Source organism: Nipponia nippon, unplaced genomic scaffold, assembly GCF_047370975.1.
Source record: "Nipponia nippon isolate SJK-2023a ecotype South Korea unplaced genomic scaffold, ASM4737097v1 scaffold_3, whole genome shotgun sequence".
Classification (NCBI taxonomy): domain Eukaryota; kingdom Metazoa; phylum Chordata; class Aves; order Pelecaniformes; family Threskiornithidae; genus Nipponia; species Nipponia nippon.
In genome coordinates, this window is record NW_028262347.1 from 58,556,041 (window position 1) to 58,577,531 (window position 21,491).

The window sequence follows — 21,491 nt, forward strand, 5'->3', positions numbered from 1 at the left end:
GAGCTACGTGCCTCTGGCCGGTTTGCTCGGCATGAGGCTAGTTAACCTGCTTGGCGCTTGCCAGCGCAGCGGGCAGCCTCTGCCAGCTGCTGACTTGAGTTACTTGCGAGGGCAGCCCTCCAAACGTGCTCCGCGTTGTCAGCAGAGCGGGGCTGGCACCGAAACACGGGTCACCCGCAACGAGAGCATCTTCGGGGGAGGATGCTGAGGAGCGCTCCGCTTTGGGGGGACCTGAAGGGGGAGGCTCTCCAGCTCCCAGGACAAGGAAACCTCAACCACGGGTTTGCAGAAGGTTCGTAAGAAAGGAAAGCAGGCGCGGAGGCTGAGGACCAGCTCCTTTGCGGCCTGCACCGGTGCTGAGCTTAGCGAAGCGGGGAAGCGGGCGGCGACGTCGTGTCAGGAAACCAGAGGGGATGGCTCTCCCCTCCGGCAGCTGGGGAAAAGGAAGGGGACGCCAAAGACAGAAGGTCGCGCACATTGATTTCTCTTGTAAACAGCTGCATGTCGATGGGTCCACACTTCACCTAAGCGTAAAACAGACCAACGATCGGGTTTTCAGCTGTGCTGCGCGAGGCTTTTTCACCTCCCTTCTGCAAGCTGAACGCCGCTGGAGCAAGAGAGCCGGGTAGCCCCAGTAGCGCCTTCACGGCACCCTGTCACCCCCCAGCTCCCAAACAGCGGGGGAGAACTGCCCGGGCGGCGGGGTGTGCCCAGCACCCAAGCGCACAGCTCCTCCTTCCCTGTGGGTCAGGGAAAGATGCTTTCAGCCTCGGGAGAGGGACTCGGCTCCCCCACCCGTCTCCTTGTTTGTCCTTGGAGAAAACTAAGCCTGTCTTGTATCTCAGGAAACACACGGAAATGAAGGGGGGAAAAGTTCCAGCGAGAGAGAAACGACAGTCCCTCCCACGACGAAGAGTCTCTGGTTAAAAAAGAAAAGGAAAAAAACTCACAAACAACCAGGGGACCCCAATGTCACCTCCTCCTCCGTCCTTCTGCGCGCAGCAGCAAGCTCATGACTCACCCGCTACAGCTGAACTTGGGCCGCGGAGAAAAGGATGGGGGGTCCCGCTTTTAAAAGCGCCGAGGAATGACTGACAGAGCCACCCGAGCTTCAGCAGCAGCCGCCTCCTTTTTCAGGCCGCTCTCGCTCAGGACAAGGGTGCGATCGCATCAGCGGGATCGGGCCGTGCCCGCTGATGGCGTCGTGGGGATCTCGCTGCCACCGCCCTGCACACACACCCCCCCACACACACAGACACACAGACACCCCCACACACACACCCCCACCCCGCCCGCCTTTCCCCAAGGAGCGGTGCCAGCGCTCCTGCAGAGATCTGCCCCACTGCTGGGCCCTCGCCTTGGCCACTTCGGCCTGGTGGGTCCTGCCCAGCCTCTGAGAAGGAGTTGGGCCACTTGCCGTATGGCCACGGTTTCTTGGAGAAAACAACCAAAACCTAGAAAACACCTGACAATTCCTAAATCTTTTTTTCCCCCCACCACGTGGGGAAGTGCCCGGTGCCGCCCGAGAAGCCCACGGCCACGCGGGAGCTCCCCACGAGCGCGTTGCCACCTCGCGTCTCGTTCCACCGTGTCGCGGCGCGGAAGATTCCGCAGCATATTGTGCATTACCAACGGGATCTGTGGGATTCGCAGGGATGTGATAATTCATTCAGCGAGGATGATGCTTAATATGGACTGGCCCGAAAGAAGCGAGGTCTAAAAGGAATGTGTGTGTGAAGGGGAGGGGGAAGGGAGAAGGGGGAGACGTTTAAAGTGTCTGAACGAGAAGGCGAATGTTCGAAAGCTACCTTGCATTTGCTTCCCGACCTCGAGAGCAGCTTGAAGCTTGGCATATGCTGCTGTTCCTTACTCGTCACCCAATATAACTGGTAAAGCTCATCCCGACTTGCTAAAGGAGAGGGCTCTGCGCTGCACCACTAGCTCTTCCACCGCACCCGAGGACTTGACCTTGGCACAACTCTTTCTCCAGCCGGTATCACGACAGACTCTGGCACCGCTCCAGTAAGGCTTAGGCTCCAACCTCCCAGGGAGCGACCCCCACTCGCGTCCTCCCCCACCCACCCCGGTCCCCGCGAAGGCATCCCCGGCCCCTCTCTTTAGCCGGACCCTCGCGTCTGTGGACTCCTTGGTGCTCTGCAAACTGGAGAGCGACAGCCCGTGGCACTGATCCACGCAGAGCTATATAGCTGGCACGGCTCCAGCCTTTCCCGGTGTGCCATCCCCACACAGCACTGCAGCTTTGGTCATATGAGCAGAAATGATGAGAAAAGCACTTTTTAATCTTTTCGCACTTGCTTCCCTGTTCAAACAGTTGCAGGATGGCTATGACTGACGTGCTCAGCGCTGAGGATATCAAGAAGGCTGTGGGAGCCTTTTCAGGTGAGTGCCTTTTTTTTTTTTTTTTTTTTTCCCCTCTTCTCTCTTTTCCCCCCTTTCGTCTCTTCAGCTTAGGATAGCAGTGCATTTATTTAAGCTCGGGGAAGATTAGAGGATCCGGCTAGACAAAATATCAGATGAGGACGTGTTTTCAGAAGTGCAGTGAAAGCCTGACAGGTTTATCAAGCGCAGGGCTGCATCCTCAGCAAAGTTGTCCTGCACATTACAGAGGTGAAACATCTATTTTAAAGGAAGGCAAGCAGTAACTGAGGACAGACTTTGCTTCTACCGAGAGGATACTTTCAAAGGGAACAAAACCCTCGGCGAGCCAGGGTGGATTATATCTTGATGTGGGATAGGGAAGTCAGCCGTGGATGTCGGCAGCTTCCCACTCACCCCCGAAATTCAGGTTCAGGTATTGCAGAACTGCTGTTTCTCGTTTCAAGAAAATAAGAAACCGCTCTTTTCTTACATCCTATGCGGAATCCCCGGGTGGGCTTTGCTTTTCGGGACGGAGCAGAAGGCGACAGCAGAGCAAGCGGGTGCACTGCTCGACTGCAGAAGCTTTCTGCAGGACGAATGGCTGCAGCGGTCCGTACTTCCTTCCCCCTCGGGCTCCTCCGCCTTTCAGATATTCCCTACCCCTCTAATTCATCGCGACCCCTAAATTGACAGCAACCCCTCTTCGTGCGTACGGAGGTTCAGGTAGTTAAGGTTGCTCTCAAAGAAACGCCAGAAATGGGGCTGCGGGATGGGCACGGCGTACCTCCCCCCCGCACCGCCTGGCTGAAGGCAGCACCCAGGAGCAGCCTCCCGCCGCCCCGCTCTCTGCGGTGACCTTCCCAGACAGATAGACTGACAGACAGAAGCGCAAAAACCGCTGAGCCCGAACAAACTCAGCAGCCGGAGAGTCGAAGGGACCAACAAACCGCTTTGCTCCATTCAGCAGCTGTTTTTCTCATTAGCTTCCATTGTTCTGCGGCCGTCTCCAAGTCCCGGAGCAGATGCAATTAGCAGCAACTAATGACAGGTCTCAGTCAAGCAGATCCCGAAAGACTGAGCCTCCTTAATTTTACGTAATAGGAAAAGCTGCGGCGGGAATAAGGACGCACGGGGAAGGAAGGGAAGGAAAAAAAAAAAAAAAAAAAAGTCCACAGCACGTTTTGGAGGTCACTGTTTTGGATTTCTAATCCACACCGGAGTCGTTAGCAAGGCTACGGGGGTGCGACAAAAGCGGGTGCGGTTAGAGGAGAGGTGGAGCAGGTAAACTCATTTATCTCAGCTCCGATTTCAAGGGCTCTGTTGGTTTGGGTTTTTTTTTCCCCTCCCCGGCGACCGTGCCTCACACGGTCCTGCAGGCAGCGCACAGCACCGCACAGCACCGCACAGCACCGCACAGCACTCCACTCCCTTGCAGCGTCTGAGCTTACAAACCGCGATTGCACATACCTTTAGCGGTCGAAACGCAACACTGATTTCTAGTAAGTCCTCAGGAAAAACGACACAGAACTGAAACAGCCATGTGCTCCGAAACGCTCCTCGTCAATGCTGGGCTCCGGGGTTGAGCAAGAGCGGTTTGTTTTAACCCAGGGGTGGAAATGTCAAAAAGTGACAGCGATGTAATAGCCAGAGTCTGCTCTCAGATGACTGTACTAGCGTAAAACTTCGTAAAAAAAAAAAAAAAAAAAAAAAAAGGGTTTAAGGCACTGAAATAAGACCGAGCAGGTTAAACTTCAGCTCCCACCTCTGTGACAGACTCCCTGTGTGACCTTGGGCAAGTCCCCATCCCTCTCTAGCTCAGCTCTCCATCTGCAAAACGCAGAGGCTGCCCCTCTCCCCCTTGGTTTATCTCACTCAGTGCCCGCGCAGCCCGGACCGCCACAGTGCCCGCACCCAGCCCCTGCCGCAGCCGGGCTCGGCTCTGCCTCCCCGGGCAGCAGAGGCGGCAGCGTGGAGGAAAACCACGGGTATGTGTTGGTATACGTTTCAGTGATTTTTCTAAGCAGTGCTGTGGTTTTTCATCTCCTGTAGCGGCTGAATCTTTTAACTACAAGAAGTTTTTCGAGATGGTAGGACTGAAAAAGAAGAGCCCAGAAGATGTGAAGAAGGTTTTCCATATTCTTGATAAAGATCGAAGCGGCTTCATCGAAGAGGAAGAATTAAAGTAAGTAAAGATATGTCCTTTCTCAAATAACCCTGCCTTAAGAGTCTAAGTTCCTGTTTTCTTTTTTACAAGACTCTAGAAAATAGCGTACAATTCCATCCCTTGACTAGTATTTGTGTGCCATAACCAGTTTTTTGCTGATTGTGATCTAAAGTGTGTTGGAGGGTGACCCTGAAACACATGAATGATCAATACCTTACAGATACTTCTTCAGTCAAATGCAGTTTCAGAGTAAAGCGCTCCTCCTGAATGTTAAAGAAGGTCAATAACAGAAGATACAACCCTCGATTCCAACTCCAATATCAAAGCAGAGGTACAATTAAATACAAAGTGAAACTGTACTGAAAAAAAACCTTTCCTTTTTTCCACATCTCCTCTTTAGGTTTGTCCTGAAGGGCTTTACCCCAGATGGAAGAGACCTATCAGACAAAGAAACGAAGGCTCTTCTGGCTGCTGGAGATAAGGACGGTGATGGTAAAATTGGCGCTGATGGTATGTGATTAAAGGAGTAAACTTTGACAGTAACAATCCAATATTACTCTTGCATACAAGAACTGAGGAAATCTAGGAATCACTGGGGGCTGTGACCTTCTGAAGGGCACAATTTGGATTTCATGAAATGCCAAGCCCTGCTACGTTTGCCAGACCTTGCTTGCAGGCGCCAGGGGAATCAGGAGCCGAGTTCTGACACTAGAGGGGGCAAGAGAAGCCGAGATGTAGCTAAGGCACCCTACCGCACAGGACGAAGTACCCATCCAACTTCTACTTCAATTAGCTTAATTTTTCTGTTGATTTCAGTGGAGTGAGGATCAGGACACTGGCAGTTCAAAGACCTGGTCTTGACTATAAAACTTACAAAAGAGAAAGGAAAAAAGCTGAGTACCAGCATTTCTGCTGGATGATTAGTAAATAGGAAAGCAATGCATGACTTAGCAAAGCAATGCTCTTAAAATTCACAGTACAGTCAGTCCGGTACAGAATTTCTATACAATAACTGCCTATCCAGCTTTTTCTAGTGTTTATGTGTGTCTTCACAGCTAAGAAAGGTTGTCACTCCCTGTTACTAAATATGAGAACTACAAGAAAACAACAACTTTTCCTCTCACAGCATTGCTTAAAAAATTACTGCTGTTTTCCATTCCCTCTTGGGACGAATCAAATTAGCCCACATACACAATTTCTCCTTTTTCCTATTTCTTCTGTATCCCTGAGACACGTTGGAACAGACATGAAGAGATGCATTTCTGCATTAAATCTTTCCTCATTGGAGGAGACAGTAGCAGAGGTTTGTGGTCAGAGTACTAAATTACCTAGACAGCAGGCAATTGCTAAGTTTTCACCATACTGACAGGCCATATGATAGGGCGAAATCTAAAAAATATCTTAAAATCCTCACATCTCTCTGTGTTACCTCATCTCTGGGATTTGTAAAAAATGTTGCCTCCAACTAAAAAGCAATTAAAAGAGGAATAAAAAGCAAAATAAGGTTAACTAACATAGTTTCCCTGTTCAGAAGCTGAAAAAATGACATCCAAAACCACCCACTGACATATTAGTCAGGTGATAGATGAGTAAACTGCCTGTCCATAGCACACTGGCATATCAGTGACTATGATCCTGTTTCTAGACTAAAGCCTCTTAGTTTCTCAGATCATGATTATATTACGGTTGCAGAGGAGCAACTGTGAAGCATCTAGGGGAAGTTCCTGCTAAACTGTAGCAGCGCAACTGAACCCGAGGAAGGCATCATTATTTGAAATTTTGTATGCTTTATTATATGGGTCCTCCTTATTCCCATTAAAATTAGTGGCAGTGGTACTAAAATCAGTGGGCAAGATTTTCAGAAGAAAACTTGATTCAGGTAAGTAAGCTTACAGCTGATCCACCAACCTCACATCAGATACATTTTCAGTTATTCCCAGAAGGCTGCAAAACAAAAGCAGTATCAATTGGAATAAAAGAACTACGTTGCAAAATGATTTTGGCTTATACAAGAGGATACAGCATTAACTTTTTTATTTAAGATTGACCATAACTTTCTTTTCAAGTTGAAACAATGCCTGAAAACAACTACATTGTTACAAAGCAATATGAAACACCTTATCTCTTTCTTCTGCAACTTTTACCCTCCCTTAACTTTGAACTGGAATTACTCTGAATTTGTACATGATAATGAGAAGAGAATGAAGGGCTTTTTTCTTTTGCTTCTTCTGGCCATATCCCTATTATACAACATTATCGGTTTCTTTTCCATTTCTTAAATTTGACTCCGACAGCAAATTGTTACACTGGAAAGGCTTGAAACACATGCAAAGTTAACAGCTGGGACTGTGACCAAAGGATGAGGATGACTGATATTTCCAGCTTTTCCTTTGGTTCATAAATCCAATTCCAGATTATAACTGCTTATGCAAATAAAATGTAAAGTCATGAATGTACATCACATTCATATTCAGTATTGCAATGCTGTATTTCTGTTGCAAACCATTTGTTTCCTTCCCTGTAATTGAATTGTCAAGCCTCACTTTTACCCCTTGTTTCAAACATCAGCTTCGTACATCACTAAAGGATCACAAACATGCAGCCTTTCACAGAGGTTAACATTAATTCACTAGCTGGCGCTTGAACGCTGTCCCTCAGGAGCCGACAGCAGTTGTAAAAACCGATCTTCATGGATTTTTAACACCGCAGAACCATCTTCCTCAGACGTATCATCACAAACATTAATCCCAACCTAACCAGCCTTCTTCCAGTTAGAGGCCTCACATTGCAAATTTTCTCTTACGTCTCCTGTTTTAAACCTTTTATCATTCCTGCAAGACTGTTCAGCTCAGAAATAGTTCCACCAGCTTACCTCTTGTATGATCAAGATTTGTAATTTGTGGCTGATCTGCCAGTTTCAAACAGCTGAAAACTTGCAGCTTGTTCATGCAAGACGTGATCATCTTCTGTGTGATGTCGAGCCTCCTCCATCTTCCACTGATGTGAACAGAAGATGACGAATTGGAAAAAAATTGCAGGCCAAGGCCAGGTTACCTAATAAAACTACAAACATTAGCTTCCAGATTGGATTGGGAAGGGATGCTGAAGCAGCTCTGTCAGCTTCAGGAGAACATTTATTAGAAAGAGGAGAAAAGAAAATGAAGATTTCTGCTCATAATGTTTTTCTAATGTATTTTGTGTATTAGCACTGGACATGCACATCATGACGGTTTCTTGATATTAATAGACTTGAGCAAGTACACAGAGAATTTAAAGATCACGCACTGTAGACAGAACAAATCCAAATTTTTATCCCAGTAAGTCAAAATATTTTCCTTGCTACAGTTCAACTTCTGCAGATATTTTAAAATATTTCAATTATTTTCTTTAAACATTGTAAAAATGAGACATCAAGCATTCAAAATGACCACTGATAAGTCATGGCCTTGCCACAGGTAAAAGTCAGGACAAGAAAGAAAAACCTTTTGGAAGTCCTTCCTTTCTTATCCCTCTTTGTGCTCTTATATCTTCTAAAATAAATTAGTGTGGCTCATTACTTACAAAGCTTCCTAAACAGATTTGCTATTGTACGGATAATGTAAAAAACACAATCTGATGAGAGAAATCATTAGCCTACAACATGTCCTCTGTAATTATATCTGTCATTTCAGTAAAATACTACAGGGTATGCATTAGGCTGGATAAACTACTAAACTACCCTGAACACAGTGAAACGATCCTCTCCTTTTAAGTCAGAGCTTTGACACAAGATAGCTAGTAAATTATTTCACATGACAAAATAGTCTAAATCCTTGCAATTTAAGACTATTATTTGTGCAAAGAAAGATATAATTTTGTTCAGAAGGAGAATTACAACTGGAAAAGAGGATGTAGTCGATCACAAGGATTCTCTTGCTAACAGGCCAGTCAGAGGCAATAAACGTTTACAAGAATGACCAACAGGCGGGGGCTAATATATAGCGCCGTATCTCAGAAGTTTTGCATGTCTGAATACACTTTGTAACAATGCCTCCACAAGCCACCTGTGGTTGGGCTAACCTTCACAGGAAAATAATTAGTGAACTAGTTTACAAGATTATTCAACTGGAACATCTTTGAAATCTTTAAAGTACATTGAAAATCCTGGGAAAAGTATAAAGCGCATAGCAGTTATTCATGAAGGAGTATTTTATGGTTTGCTGGCTATCAGAAAGTACCCGTGAAATATATTGCCATTAAGCGATAATATCACCGTCATAACGTATTATAGAAAATATTTCGCTGCAAGTCTGAATAACCTTTCCCAAATATATTCCGTAGATACAAATTATTATAAAAAGGATTTAATTTAGCTGTAGCAAGTATGACAACTTGTTCTAACAGAATATATGCATAGTTAGTTTTCCCTTTTGGAAAGGTTTCACCCATTGCAGTTCATGTTTCTCTCTGCAGGATTTATTCACACAGTGATTTAATAATCATAGCCTTTTTAATTTTTTTGCCCAGAATAGTCTGGGTTTCTACCACAAGTACTTTATGTTATCTCTTAAATTCAGTTTGCAACACTTTCGATCTATGTACCCACCGTGTACAGGATTTATACACATTTTGTGTTAAGTAATCTGCATCACTAATCCTAATTTGGACTTACATCTTTCAAAATGATGGATAAATTTGGATTTAATTTAAACCCTCTGACACTTTTATTTCTCAATCTGGTTTGTCAGTGTTTGGCAACCTGTTTTTTGGACACGTCAACAAAGCGCTACCTGTTTGTACACACGAGTCAGTAAAGATCTCACTTGTTAAGAGTTTAGCATTTTTCAACTGAACATTAGAATGCCGAATTTTCATCTTCTATCTTTTTTAGTTGCAAGACATTACTCTTCATTATGTCAAACTTCAATAATTTTCTCTTGAGCCTTTACAGATGACTGCCTCCCCTACTTGTCATTTGCCTCTCAGCCGATTATGTTAAACCCATAAACCACTCTCTCTCTGTGTACCCTCTAATCCCTTTATCATCTTTGCTGCCCTTCTTGGGATTCCCTCCAGTCTGTCATTTTTAACGCTCTGAGGCACACACAACTGTGCAAGGTATTCTCAAGTGTAACTGCTCCAAGGTTAGACGGAGTTAGGAATTATAACCTCCTTGGGTAATACAGTATTCAGAGTGCAGTATGCCAGGCAGCTATTCACCAGGATACACATGTGCCTTTTCCATGCTTTATCACCCTGCTGAAAGGCATTACATATACCAAAGCATAAAATAACCCCAAACTGCAGATAGATACATTTATGTAAATATTATGGATGTAACACTAATAAAAGCCACAGGGTAAAATCCTGGCCCTCTGAGATCACAGGAATTTTTCTCATCACCAATGTGGTCAAGATTGCTCTGTAGGCTGGTGTCAGCCTTCTGTTTTTGTAATCTGTCATTTTGAGTCAATTTGCCATCACAAAATTGAGTTTAAATGTAATATATTTATAATACAGGGACATGAATACTCTGAAAGACTCATTAATGAGTCTCTTTGCCAAACTCTGATATAAAGGAAATTTATCTCACTGCAAAATTAAATTTCTAGTTCTTGCCTTCATCCCATTGTGATTTACAAAGGAATAACAGGGCACTAATCAAGTTCTTCAGATGAATAGCAGTGGACAGTCTTGACAGCCTGGCATGTATAGCATTTCTCCCTTACCCTCAAAAAATCCTTTCATTTCACTGTAAGATTTCTCAAGTCATACTTTCCCTTTAATTAACTTGGATTTCTTTGTTCTTCTGTTATTGTGATGTTTCTGCTGCACCAGTGACTCTGTAATCATTGTAATATGCTTCCTCCTTCTTTACATTTTCTTTTTTTAATATTTTAAAAAAATTTTTCCCTTCTCCAGAATTTGCAACTATGGTGGCTGAATCATAAAGGCTTTGACCAATGCAAACCCTTCACTCATCCTTCACTGCCCAATTCCAACCACCTCCTGCTGACTGCTTTGGCTCCTGTTCTATTTATTTATGTTATTTTATACTCCAGCTCTGTTCTCTGCAATCCTGCAACTCTGTAATTGTGCTGAAAGACACTGTTAAAATAATAAAGGTCACATCAATCTGGGCTTTATTCTCTCTCACTATAACTTGTTTCTTACTTCATGTAAGCTTGGCACACACTGAGAGAAAATTTTACTCCTTTTTGCTGACATCCCTGCTGCTTTATCCCTAGCTAGGGTAAAGTGGGAAGAAATTTTAAAAATTATTTGGGATAAAACATGCATATGAGTCATTCAGTCCAAGTTCTGAACTGTGGCAAAACTGACTGCATTATTTTTAAGCCATCCCTGCTAAATGGATGCATACTCATAGCCTGAAAAATCTCTAGTGATGGCAATTACCCAACTTCATTTGGCAGTTTGTTCTTTCGACTTAATCAGTGTTATAGCTAAAAAGTATTTCCTAATGTTTAACCTACATCTCCCCTGCTGCATTTTGGTGATCAGTAAATTGACCCTTGTCTGTATCATTTGTTAAATTTGCCTGGTGCAGGCGACTGTTGGATAAAAGGTTTGACAGGAATGTCAGTTGGTGCCAATCATGCATGGGGACAGCTTCGGAAACTATTAAAAAGCGGTCATTTCTGAAACACAGGATATGTTTACTAGCAATGTTACACAACTATCTAGGACAGGAAGAATGGAATACTCACAAGAAACAACAGTGTGAATTTCAGGAAAGGGAACACCAAGATTCAGGTGTGATGCTACTGTTAACACTCCCACTGTTAAAATAGTATATAAAAAAATCCCATCAAAAAACATTTCTTCTAAAACTTTACCAGAGAAGTGAATAGCTTTCTCTGAGTTACATATAGGAAACTGAGTCTCAAGCTAAGGAAATGACTAGTCAACAGTAAGCCTATAGCAGAGCCAAGAGCTAAATGCTTGTTTCCCAAATCCTGTTCAGTAACTTTGGCACCAAGCTCATGCTTTTTATCTTCTTTTTTTTAAAAAAAAAAAAAAGCAAAGATTAAAGGGCAGGAGGGAATCATTTTTAGGCAGCACTTTCCCCACATCTTGACAGAACATTGATTACTACTGCAATTAAAAGGAAGGGTATTTGCCATTTCTGGATTCCAAACTATTCCCTGCAGCAATAATACCTTATTCCATTCAGATTTATTATCACTAGTTTAGTATAAACAAAAAGATAAGGCTGAAACCCTGACACCACCATATTGTACACAATACCATTCTCTGCCACAGCGATCACCCAATGCTACTCGGGAAGCCAATAAACACTCCTTAAAGCCATTCTAGATTTTCACTCTGTAGTAACTTGCAAGGAAGACTTTTTGCTGAAGCCGCTATGCGTTCAAAAGAAATCCTTTGGTTTTGCACAATGTATATATGGATCTGAAGAATGTATTGATTTTTAAGTATTCTAAATAAAGCAAATGAAAACGGATTGCGATGAAGCAAGTTTATTTACTTCTTTTTCTTGGCAGCTGCTGACCTCAAGTGGCAATAAAGCGTAATTACAAGAGTATACAGGGCTACAGAAAAAACATTAGGAACCCAGCTATTGAAGTATCATGAATGAAGACCCACGGAATCAGAGAATCGACATAAAAATCGCTATATAAACAGAGCCCTTTACAGTCTCTTTATATTCTTTGAACCTGCAAGCATTTATATTTTAATGCTCCACTGGAGGGCATGAAAGCTGAAATTTTACCCAGGACTTTACCAAAAAATAGCACAATAGAACGAATAGCAAACAAACACAGCCATTATCAGTCTAAAAATTATTTATAGTATATTATGTGAAATGAAGTAAGATACAGCAACATTAATGGGGATATTTTACTGGCATAAAAGTCTGAAGACCCCAATGATTCCTGTATCAGTCTTTCTTCACATTATTCCCTCAATCACTCCCGAACACGCAACACCAAGTGCCTAATTTGGCCTGAAATTTTTCAGCTATATAGTAATGGATAAGATGAAAAGAAATATCCTTTTACTTTCAAACTGAAAAAGTTACAATATGGATACCACTTACGATGGGTAGAGAGACCTCTAAAATACCATCTTTACTTTTCATGGTGACAGTATCTGATATTCTAAACATGCATTTGGTCCATTTATTCAAATATGCAACTCGTATACTCAGAATCTATGCAATCAGAATTCTCATAAAATCTGTGTTACAGCACTTTTTTTCCTAACTGTATTTTAAATTCCAAGTTCAAATTTCAATATTTCATGTCTCTATCACTGAAGCAAAAAAGAAAAATTAAGACGTGTAATATAAGTAAATCTCTGCCCAAACCTAAAATGACTGTTTTATCAATTATCATCAAACTATTACTTTTTTTTTCTCTGCTGGCTCTTCAATGTTTATCTTAGATTCTTACTTTTCCCACCCAAATTCCTCCCAAACCTTCCCCAAATCTTGAATCATTCCATTTCCAATTAACAAAAATTCTCAGAATTTTCCTGTTAGGTGGAAGTTATCCAGTCGTGGCTCAAAATGCAGCAAACATGCAAAATTTTAAGTTACAATAAAATACAAAATAAAACTTCATACATAAAATATATGAAATTATTCATTTCCATATCGCTCTCATTTTAATGTCTTTAAGACTGTCACAGAAACTACTGTAAAGACTGAAGAAAGCAGAAATTGCTACAAAATGTAATCAGGCTTTCAGCAGGGTGTGGATTATAGTACGCTTGACAAATACAAAAAAATCAACATTACCCTACAATGTAATATTTCATGAAGAAAGATGTTTTAATTTTCACATGCAAAAGCAAAAGAACAAAACTACGTTTCTCCAAGAAACATTTACCTTAAAATTCTTAATTGGCATCTTACATCTTCGTCTTTGTCCTGAACAGTAAATGTTCCATAATTTTCTCCCCTGTTGTAATACAGTAGAAGTTATGAAAAAAAGCAACTCCAGCCATCAAGTTGAAGACAAAATTTTACATAATCAGTACACATCCTTTCCTTAGATTCATAGCCAATGGTTTGTAACAAGACACAACTGGATGATTTAAGATATGTAAATTATGTTTACTCATACAAAAACTTGTTCACATTGGTATTATATGTTGCCAGGAGAGAAATACAGCTCACTCTCAGCTACAACTCAAAAGGAAGAGGAGCCAAATCCTCAAGTCGTAGACAAACTATCATTTCCTCACAAATGACATTAGCATTTAACAAAAAGGGTTTGTACCAACAGACCATCACCAACTCTTAAAATTTCTCCATCACCATTTACCATTACCAAACCCTTAACCAACAAATTCATAATTGTTTATGCTTTAAGGGCCCTGCCAAGCTCTTAATTGAGTTTCATGGATCAGCAATTTTCCACATGTCTTATTTTGGGAATCAATGGACTGGGGGCCATAACACCTGTTCACTTTGCAGAAGCTGAGCTAGGATTTATATTTACAGTGTATCCACCAGTCCTGAGCTCAACACTACCTAATGTCCTACGATTGCTTCCACACTCTGTTCACTTCACCAAAGCAAAGCTTGCTTGTTTGCTTCTTTTGCCTTTTCTGATTTTGCATCTTTTGGGGGGAAATAAGGACACTTCCCCCTACTTTCTGAATACTTTCAAAGACTGGAAATGCAGTTCATGTTCTCCTTTGCAGCAACACACACACAGTTTTATCAAAGCCTCTATGCTATGGTATCTAAACATTAACAATATTCTGTCCAAAACAGTTAATATTGTTATGGAATTAAAAACTGCAGCATTGCACAATATTTGCAACAAGTTCTGCCTCAACAAAATAACATCAAAGATTATGAATTTATACAAGGTTCACTGAAGACACAAATTAGCACAAAATTTTTATTAATGAGCATAAAGCACAGAAGAACTTGATTTGACTCTCAAATCCTAGATTGAGATTTAAGTGGTCAGCAGATAGAGAACACGTTCTTTTATTTATAAATGAATTGCAAATGAAAGAGAAATATGGCATGCATTAGCACACCAAAATTCAGCTGTGGTTAAAGCATGTGCTGACAATTCTTGTTCTACCACCACCCAGGAACCACGGGTAACACAGATTCAAGAGCACCGGCTTTAGCACGTGCCAGTGATTAAAATACCTCCTCTAGGTCCTGGACTCTCACATTGCTAACGTGCTTGAACCTGAGCTGCTGTACCTTCATTCTGACAGGGTATTTTAGCAGATTCCCTCTTCCAAAGAGACGTACCCTTTAGAAATCCCAACACTCTCTAGAGCTCCAACATTTAAAACAACTTTTCTCCTAAACAAGACAGAGTGAAGCCAAATGTGTCTAAAGGGGGTTAGCTGTGTGCATGAGAGATCAATCATCAAAACTTTCCCAGACTGCAGGATCTCCTAATGTGGGGTAATTACTTCACCAGGGAGGAAGTACGCTTCTGGTTAGTGCTCTTCTTGCTAATACAGTAACAAAGCTTAACAAAGGTTGAAACACTTTTAAAGACATAAGTTAATATAAATACAAATACTAGAGTCCCTTCCCCAGCCACCAGAAATATAGAAGGGACTGCCTGAGCTATAACAATAAATGGATCAGAAGATCCAAATAAAAATACTGGAAAGCACTTAAGAAGCCTATGGAACGTGTAGCTAGAAAAGAGGTATTTTTTCATAAACTCATTCAGTCTTCCACCTAGGAAAAGGTGGAAGGATCTTGTCAGTGCCTGAATTAGGAAGTCCAACTCTTACTGCAACAACAGTTTTTAATTCCAGGAGATGCTAGTCTGAGCAGTTAATGGTTTATGTACAAAATTACAGTCGGTTTCAATGGTGTTACACTGGTACAATACTGGCGTTAACAAATGGATACTTAGGCCTTCAGGTGGTAAGAACACAGTAACTCTCTATTGATTTCAACTTTGCCACTAGAGCTTCTAGACAAGTCAGAAGAGGTGCAGGACTAGAGGTCAAATGCTTAACCAATGATTACTGGAGGGAAGGTCCATGGGTTGCTGAAAAGCCAAATGGTTCAGAGACATTTTCAGGTTTTGGAAACGTTGTCTGGAAGGATTTTTTAAATTCTAACATTTTAATTGTTAACAAACTCCACTTCTTGTATTTTCACAATGCAGTGCAGTTTAAAAATATTTATCACTAGAAAGATACTAAAATATATAGGTAATAGCAAATTATCAAGCACTTATTACTGCTTTAATACAAAGAGGAATAAGAATTATGTGGCTGTGCTAATTTTATGCATCCTTCTGCAGATGAATGAAGATTTTCTGTCTTAAAACATTTGCATTCCCCCTCTTAAAGTAATTTTCAATTTTGCTGGATGCAGCACAATTGCATCTACTCTTTCAGCTGCAATGGGTTGTTGAAATTGAGCTATTGCCCAGCACCTGCTCTTAGTCAGACAGCTGAAATCAGAGGTTAGGGGAAAAAATAAAGATTTTATGTCATTGTAATGCAAGTCTCCTTTTAGCTTTGCTGCAGTCAGTGTTCAATTATGTTCTGTAACAACCTCCATTACTAGAGCCAGTGTTTTTCTGTTCCTCTCTGCATGCATTAACTTTCTTTTTCACACGTGATAGCCGCCTTAGTAAAACAGAGGAGTCTTAAGAGACATTTGCCCACAGATTTAATGAGTCTACATCTTTTTTGGCCTGTTGAGGATCCTAGTGTTCAAATGTATCTTCATTTTGAATGCTCCAAAGGAAGATAACTGATATAATGGAACTTAAATTATTTCTCACTGAAGGCCTGATAGGTCAAAATTAACCTGAAATTTCATCTAGTCTATTCAATACAAAACACACAGCACGTAACAATGAAGGGCTCCCATGTAATTTTTTTTCCTGTGTGCATCTATTTTTACAAGCTCGGGATCCTTCTTGTTCAGAATTTTTATAAGTTCAGTGTGTAGCCCAGATGTTTAAAACTTCATCAGAAGCAGGAATGAAGGCCCTACATCTGTAGGAAGAAAGCCATAAAGACATTGCCCAGCAAGGCTCAGCAGCAAATGGCAAGGAAGCAGCTGGTGTGAACAGCTACTGGGAACGCAGGAGGGGCATCCTTGCTTTTGAAGGAGGAGAGAGCAACATTACACAGACAGAGAGCACTGAGACAGGGGCCAGAGGGTGAACAACACAGAAATTCAGGGTCTGGGATTTGGGGAAAAGGAAATCCAGAGCAGGGAGGACTGGAGATGACCAGAGGGAGGATTTGAAAAGCTTAGAGCAGAAGAGGTTTTATTGTAATATAAATACATTATAATAAATTGATCTTGAAAAGAAAGGACATGGATGAGGTGGAAAAGTTTATGCATAAAAATTAACCTGTTAGAAAAGTGGACATGATAGAAAATAGTGTTGTAAACTCTTGAAAATTTAATTAGGAGTCTCAAATATTTCTCTTCTCCTTCCTCCATTAAAGCTCCAGCTCCTGGAGTCACATGGCTGACCCTCAGTTTTCAGCAAGGGGGAAAAAAAATCTAGCTGTCATGCCTGCAGAGAAAACCTTAAACATTCAAACCCTAAAAACATAAACAGAATATAAACCAAAACATAAGATTTATTAAAAAAATAAAAGGTTATGATTTCAACGTAGTCTGTCTTATAGTTTTTAACATAAGATATAGCATTACTATAAACCTAGCAGCTGCTTTCTAAGCAGACAGCAGCTAGAGATCCAAAAAAAGATTCCCAGCTGATATGATAATCATCATCACCACATAATGACTGGCATGCTGGAATTATGGGTAGCTCATTTAAAGATGTCATATATTCATATATTCTCTATTTGACAGATTAACCCCTTCCCCATGATGCAGATGCATACTCAACGCTCACTTACCAGCATCCAATCACCCTATGCACACTCTGTGCAAAAGAGCATGACAACGATTGCTCCAATAACAGCGTACTCACAGCTGAGAAAGGTTGAGGCCACACACAAGGCCACAGCAAGCCTTCAGTCTGTCACAGATAATCCCCCATGCAAAGATTTGTACAACAGTAAGACTTTCTGTACGAAATTCCAGATCCCTGACCAACTATCCACGACTAATACTTTGGGGTATATTGTTAAAAACTAAATAAAGACTTAGGTTTTGTTCCCAGCACCTTTCCTAGCTTTCTCATTTCTCAGTACAACCTGACACTGAATTGTGACTCCAATTTTCATAGCTTCCATGGGCAAGAACAAACAAATAAAGATTCAAGCTGGAATTTTTCCAGACATATGCAGAATAATTATTCCCCCCAAAATTCTCCTGATCTTTATCCTTGTGGATTTGAATGCATCTTTGAGAAATCTGTTCCTCATTCTATATTCATTGGAAGAGAGGACATAACAGTTACAATTAGCATACTTGAAGCAAGCTGACAGCCTCGTAGAGGTACCTACCCTACATCTAATAATTTACCACTTTTCATTGACGCCACAACCACCATTCATTTCTAACTTCCACTTTCCCAACGTAGTAGATCAGAAACAAATTACAGATATGCCAGATCAGTCAGAAGTGCTGCTGTAACTGCCAACAAATCCTTTGGCTGATTCAACCGTTTCATAATCATCTTACATTTCAGTGCACCGAGTCTCAGCCAAAAAGCCTTCGTATCCGTGCCTCTGTTCCTACCACAAAAGAGCAAAATCTGAAGACCTGGAACTATAATGCCATTATCAACAGTGATATAGAAAGCATCCAAATTCATACTTCTGTGCTAATAGCCCCACTCTGAAGAGAAACACAAGGCAATTTTGCGGGATGCCAAATGAAGTAGCCCTCAAAATAGATGAAGTTTCTATTTATTCTACTACTTGGGGAAAGTGTAAAGAACGGAAATCTACAATAAAATTTATACATCCGTTCTTGCAGTTTTCAAAGCTCTCCAGACGTATCAGTAAACACCCATAGTCAATTCTGTAAGAATCTTTACAGATTTTAAAAGCTGCATGAACTCTGAATATTCATTCATTTGCAAGGTATTTCTGATGTTTTGTTACAATGTTTCCTTTTAGTAACACAAGATTTAAAAAAGAACTGATGAAACACCTTGTATTTAAGAGATTTCTTACAGAAAGATCTACTAATTCCTTTCCTCAACATTAATGCCCTCCTGAGAAGCATTGCTTACTCCAAGGAAAGCTACATTAGTTCCTCAGTAGCTTTTATGAGGCAGCACATTCAAGTTACAAGTTGTAACCTTCTCAACTCAGAACATATCCAGAATGTTTGCATTTATACACGAATAACTATAAAAACAAGTCCTAGGAATATTAGTGAATTCTGCCTCACAAAAATCACTTTTTAACAGGTATATGTTGTGAAAGAGACAATGAAGTGACTTGCGCAGTGCCTGACTGAATCTAAAGCACAAGCCATACATCAGTCTAAAAGATTGTATGACCTTGGGTTAACCCTCTTTGTAAAGCCTTACCTTGCCTCTGAAATTCTTTGCCGCTCCTACTGGAGCTGCTGTTCCACCATCGCTGCCTTCTGTAGCCCGATGAAATGCGAGCCGCACATGGACACGTGCAGTTTATCTGCTGTTTTGTGACCACTGCCTAAAGGAATGTGACTTCAAATTTCAGGGTCCTGTGGCTGTCAGGGCAACTTATCCAGCTCACATTAGAGCAGGGGCGTTTCCCACTCATAGGAATCTTGCTTTATTTGAGGAAGAAATGAAATGTGCAAATAAAAAGAGTGCTCTATTTCTCCTTAGCTGGTAAATACAAGATTTAACCTAATAAACACTTCTCTAGGGTAAGGACATCATCCTCTGTTGTTGGTTGGTTTGTTTGTTTGTTTTTTAAATCCACAGGGTTTGTCTTCCCCTCTCTTTCTCACGTATTCAAGATGAGAGAAGCTTCAGTGAGCACAGCTACCAGTATTCCAATTTATTCAGCAGCAACCCCTGTGGACTGCTAACAGCAGACTGCGATTCTGCTTGGATTACAAGGTGTGGATAAGTAATTCCATCCTTAATCTATCACTGTCAATGCTGGTAAGGGAACAACTTTTACCTGTGAGACTGCAGGCAGAGGAAAAGATTGAGACTGGGGAAAAAAAGCGTGGGGCAAGAGGACAGCAGAAATAAAGAGGACACAAGTCCATTAAGAGCTCTATGCGCGAGTGCATGCGGAGGTAAGTAGGAAATGAGCGAATGGGACAAAAGACCAGGGTGCTAATAGAAAAGTAGCAAACAGAAGGAGAAAGGAGAGCGCCACATTCCAAGCAGAATTTTTCAATAGCAATGAAAATCTCACTTCCAACATAATCTATGCCTTCTGTTACACTGATCCCAGTGTAAAATGGCAGAGATGCTCGAGATCTCAGTAAATGCTGATGGATACCACTACATTAAAGCCACGATCAATAAATCTCAAGTACCTCATAATGGAGCCTCAAAGCCTTCGCATACAGACCTGTCAGTAAACTGGGACAATATTACAAATAGACAACAAAGGATGATGCAAAGATTGCAAAAATGGAACAACACAGAGACAAGTGAATTTCTGGGAGGATGGAGCGGAAGGCAGAGAAAATGAAAAAGGCGGTAAGCTATTTAGACATAAGTGATGGAGAACATCAATAACCGCACACCTGTTTTATGTGATGGAGGATTCAGGAATGGAAGAGAAAACAGTGAAAGCAACGATGAGACCTGGAATTAACTTTTCTTTTCCCTTTTAAAGGAATCCCTAGTAGTCACTCCATCGCTATACTTCACGACAGTCATCATCTACAATTAAAGCCTCTGCCCACTCAGGCTACAGAAATCCCCTTCATATTTTTATCACAGAAGCAATGGGGTTTATGTGCATATAAAAGACTCCTTTGGTTTTGCTATACGTGTTTATTAATTTTATGTTATTTGCTTGCCTGGCTAGATATCTACCCGATACATCACACAGTCCCAAACATGTAAAATGGGTCATCGATAGTAGAAAGACAAAAAAAGCTGCCTTCTAAGCAGGCACTACCTTGAGGTTAAAATAAAACTTGGAAAAATTTATTTTCAACCAACTCTACTCTTGGAATGTCCAATCTTATAACCCAAATACAAATGCATTATTGATTATTCTCTTCTGCCCAAGCTTACTTAGTGCTTTTCATAGTAAGCAGATTCTGTGCTCCACAGTAACCAACCTAATATGTAGCCAAGCAAAGCTTATACCCTGAAAAAGTACTGTTTGTTATTGATGACATGCTTTCTAGCAGCGTACGATCTTTCAAAGAGATCAGGAGGGGAAAAACCAGGAAGCTTCACAGTCAGCTTTTTCAGCTCTAACCCAAACCCATTAAATCTGACTTGGACTGCTTAAGGAAGACAGAAGATCAGTTTAAAATTAAGAATAGGGCACAGAAATAGTTTAAGAGTAGTCAAGGGAGATCTTAGTAAAAATATTTGAAAAAAGAAGAAAAATCATTAAAGGAACCAACCTACTGCAGTGCAAAAGATGACAAAAACAACAAAGAGGAAAAAAAGGAACAAGTCCTGAGATACTAAGAAGAAAGCAACTAAGAAATCGGTGAGCAAGAACTCCCTCTGGGAGAACAGTAACATAGCCAAAAGCAAGAAAGAACTGGAGGAAAGGGTAACAGATCAAATGTGGACCCAGGCTCAACTACCACACTGGACACACAGGCCTCGTAAACGGCCTGTTTTAAACACGCTGGCCCAACCCCCAACCTGCACTGTGACATTCGGGAGATCTGTGGCCGACTTGTAAGCAACCCCAGCAAAGAACAGAGCAGGGTGCAGACGGGGGCCGGGCAGTTCCAATTCCCGCTCCGATTTGACTCCAGCTCTGAGCCCTGAGGGAAAAAAGTGACCCAAACCACGGGACTCCCGCAGCCGGCGGCGGGACGCGGGACACAGCCCCCTGCCCTGGGGTGGGCCCCACACCTCCTGCCCCACGGCCGGCCCCTCTCCTC

The 21,491-nt window shown here is 41.8% G+C and overlaps 2 protein-coding genes across 4 annotated transcripts in view; one reads left to right on the top strand and one right to left on the bottom strand.

Moving 5' to 3' along the window:
• Positions 1-19,045, bottom strand: part of NCF4 (neutrophil cytosolic factor 4) — a 56,629-nt gene extending 37,584 nt beyond the window's left edge. Inside the window, exons 1-2 of one of the 2 annotated variants that reach the window (XM_087764547.1) lie at positions 18,991-19,045; positions 13,399-13,470 (exon numbers count right to left, since the gene is read on the bottom strand). The gene's annotated coding sequence lies outside the window, so the exon portion shown is untranslated. Of the gene's footprint in view, positions 1-13,398; positions 13,471-18,990 lie in introns of those variants that run through there. The other variant, XM_087764548.1, reaches the window with a different exon arrangement.
• On the top strand, positions 1,807-12,008 carry PVALB (parvalbumin). Of its 2 annotated transcripts, none has more exons than XM_009475166.2 (5): positions 1,807-2,022; positions 2,333-2,400; positions 4,429-4,561; positions 4,944-5,053; positions 10,445-12,008. In XM_009475166.2, exons 2-5 carry the CDS (start codon positions 2,340-2,342, stop codon positions 10,471-10,473), a joined length of 333 nt encoding a protein of 110 aa, XP_009473441.1. In that variant the 5' UTR covers positions 1,807-2,022; positions 2,333-2,339; the 3' UTR covers positions 10,474-12,008. The 2 variants fall into 2 exon arrangements, with proteins under 2 accessions (XP_009473441.1, XP_087620675.1); XM_087764549.1 differs by having other exon boundaries at positions 1,871-1,889.
• Positions 19,046-21,491: the final 2,446 nt, after the last annotated feature.

Excerpts from the sequence above, each read along its gene's own strand:
- PVALB (XM_009475166.2), top strand. The coding sequence starts at position 2,340 with ATGGCTATGACTGACGTGCTCAGCGCTGAGGATATCAAGAAGGCTGTG. Across the intron at positions 2,401-4,428 it reads GGCTGTGGGAGCCTTTTCAG|CGGCTGAATCTTTTAACTAC; the intron begins GTGAGTGCCTTT and ends CATCTCCTGTAG. Across the intron at positions 4,562-4,943 it reads ATCGAAGAGGAAGAATTAAA|GTTTGTCCTGAAGGGCTTTA; the intron begins GTAAGTAAAGAT and ends TCTCCTCTTTAG.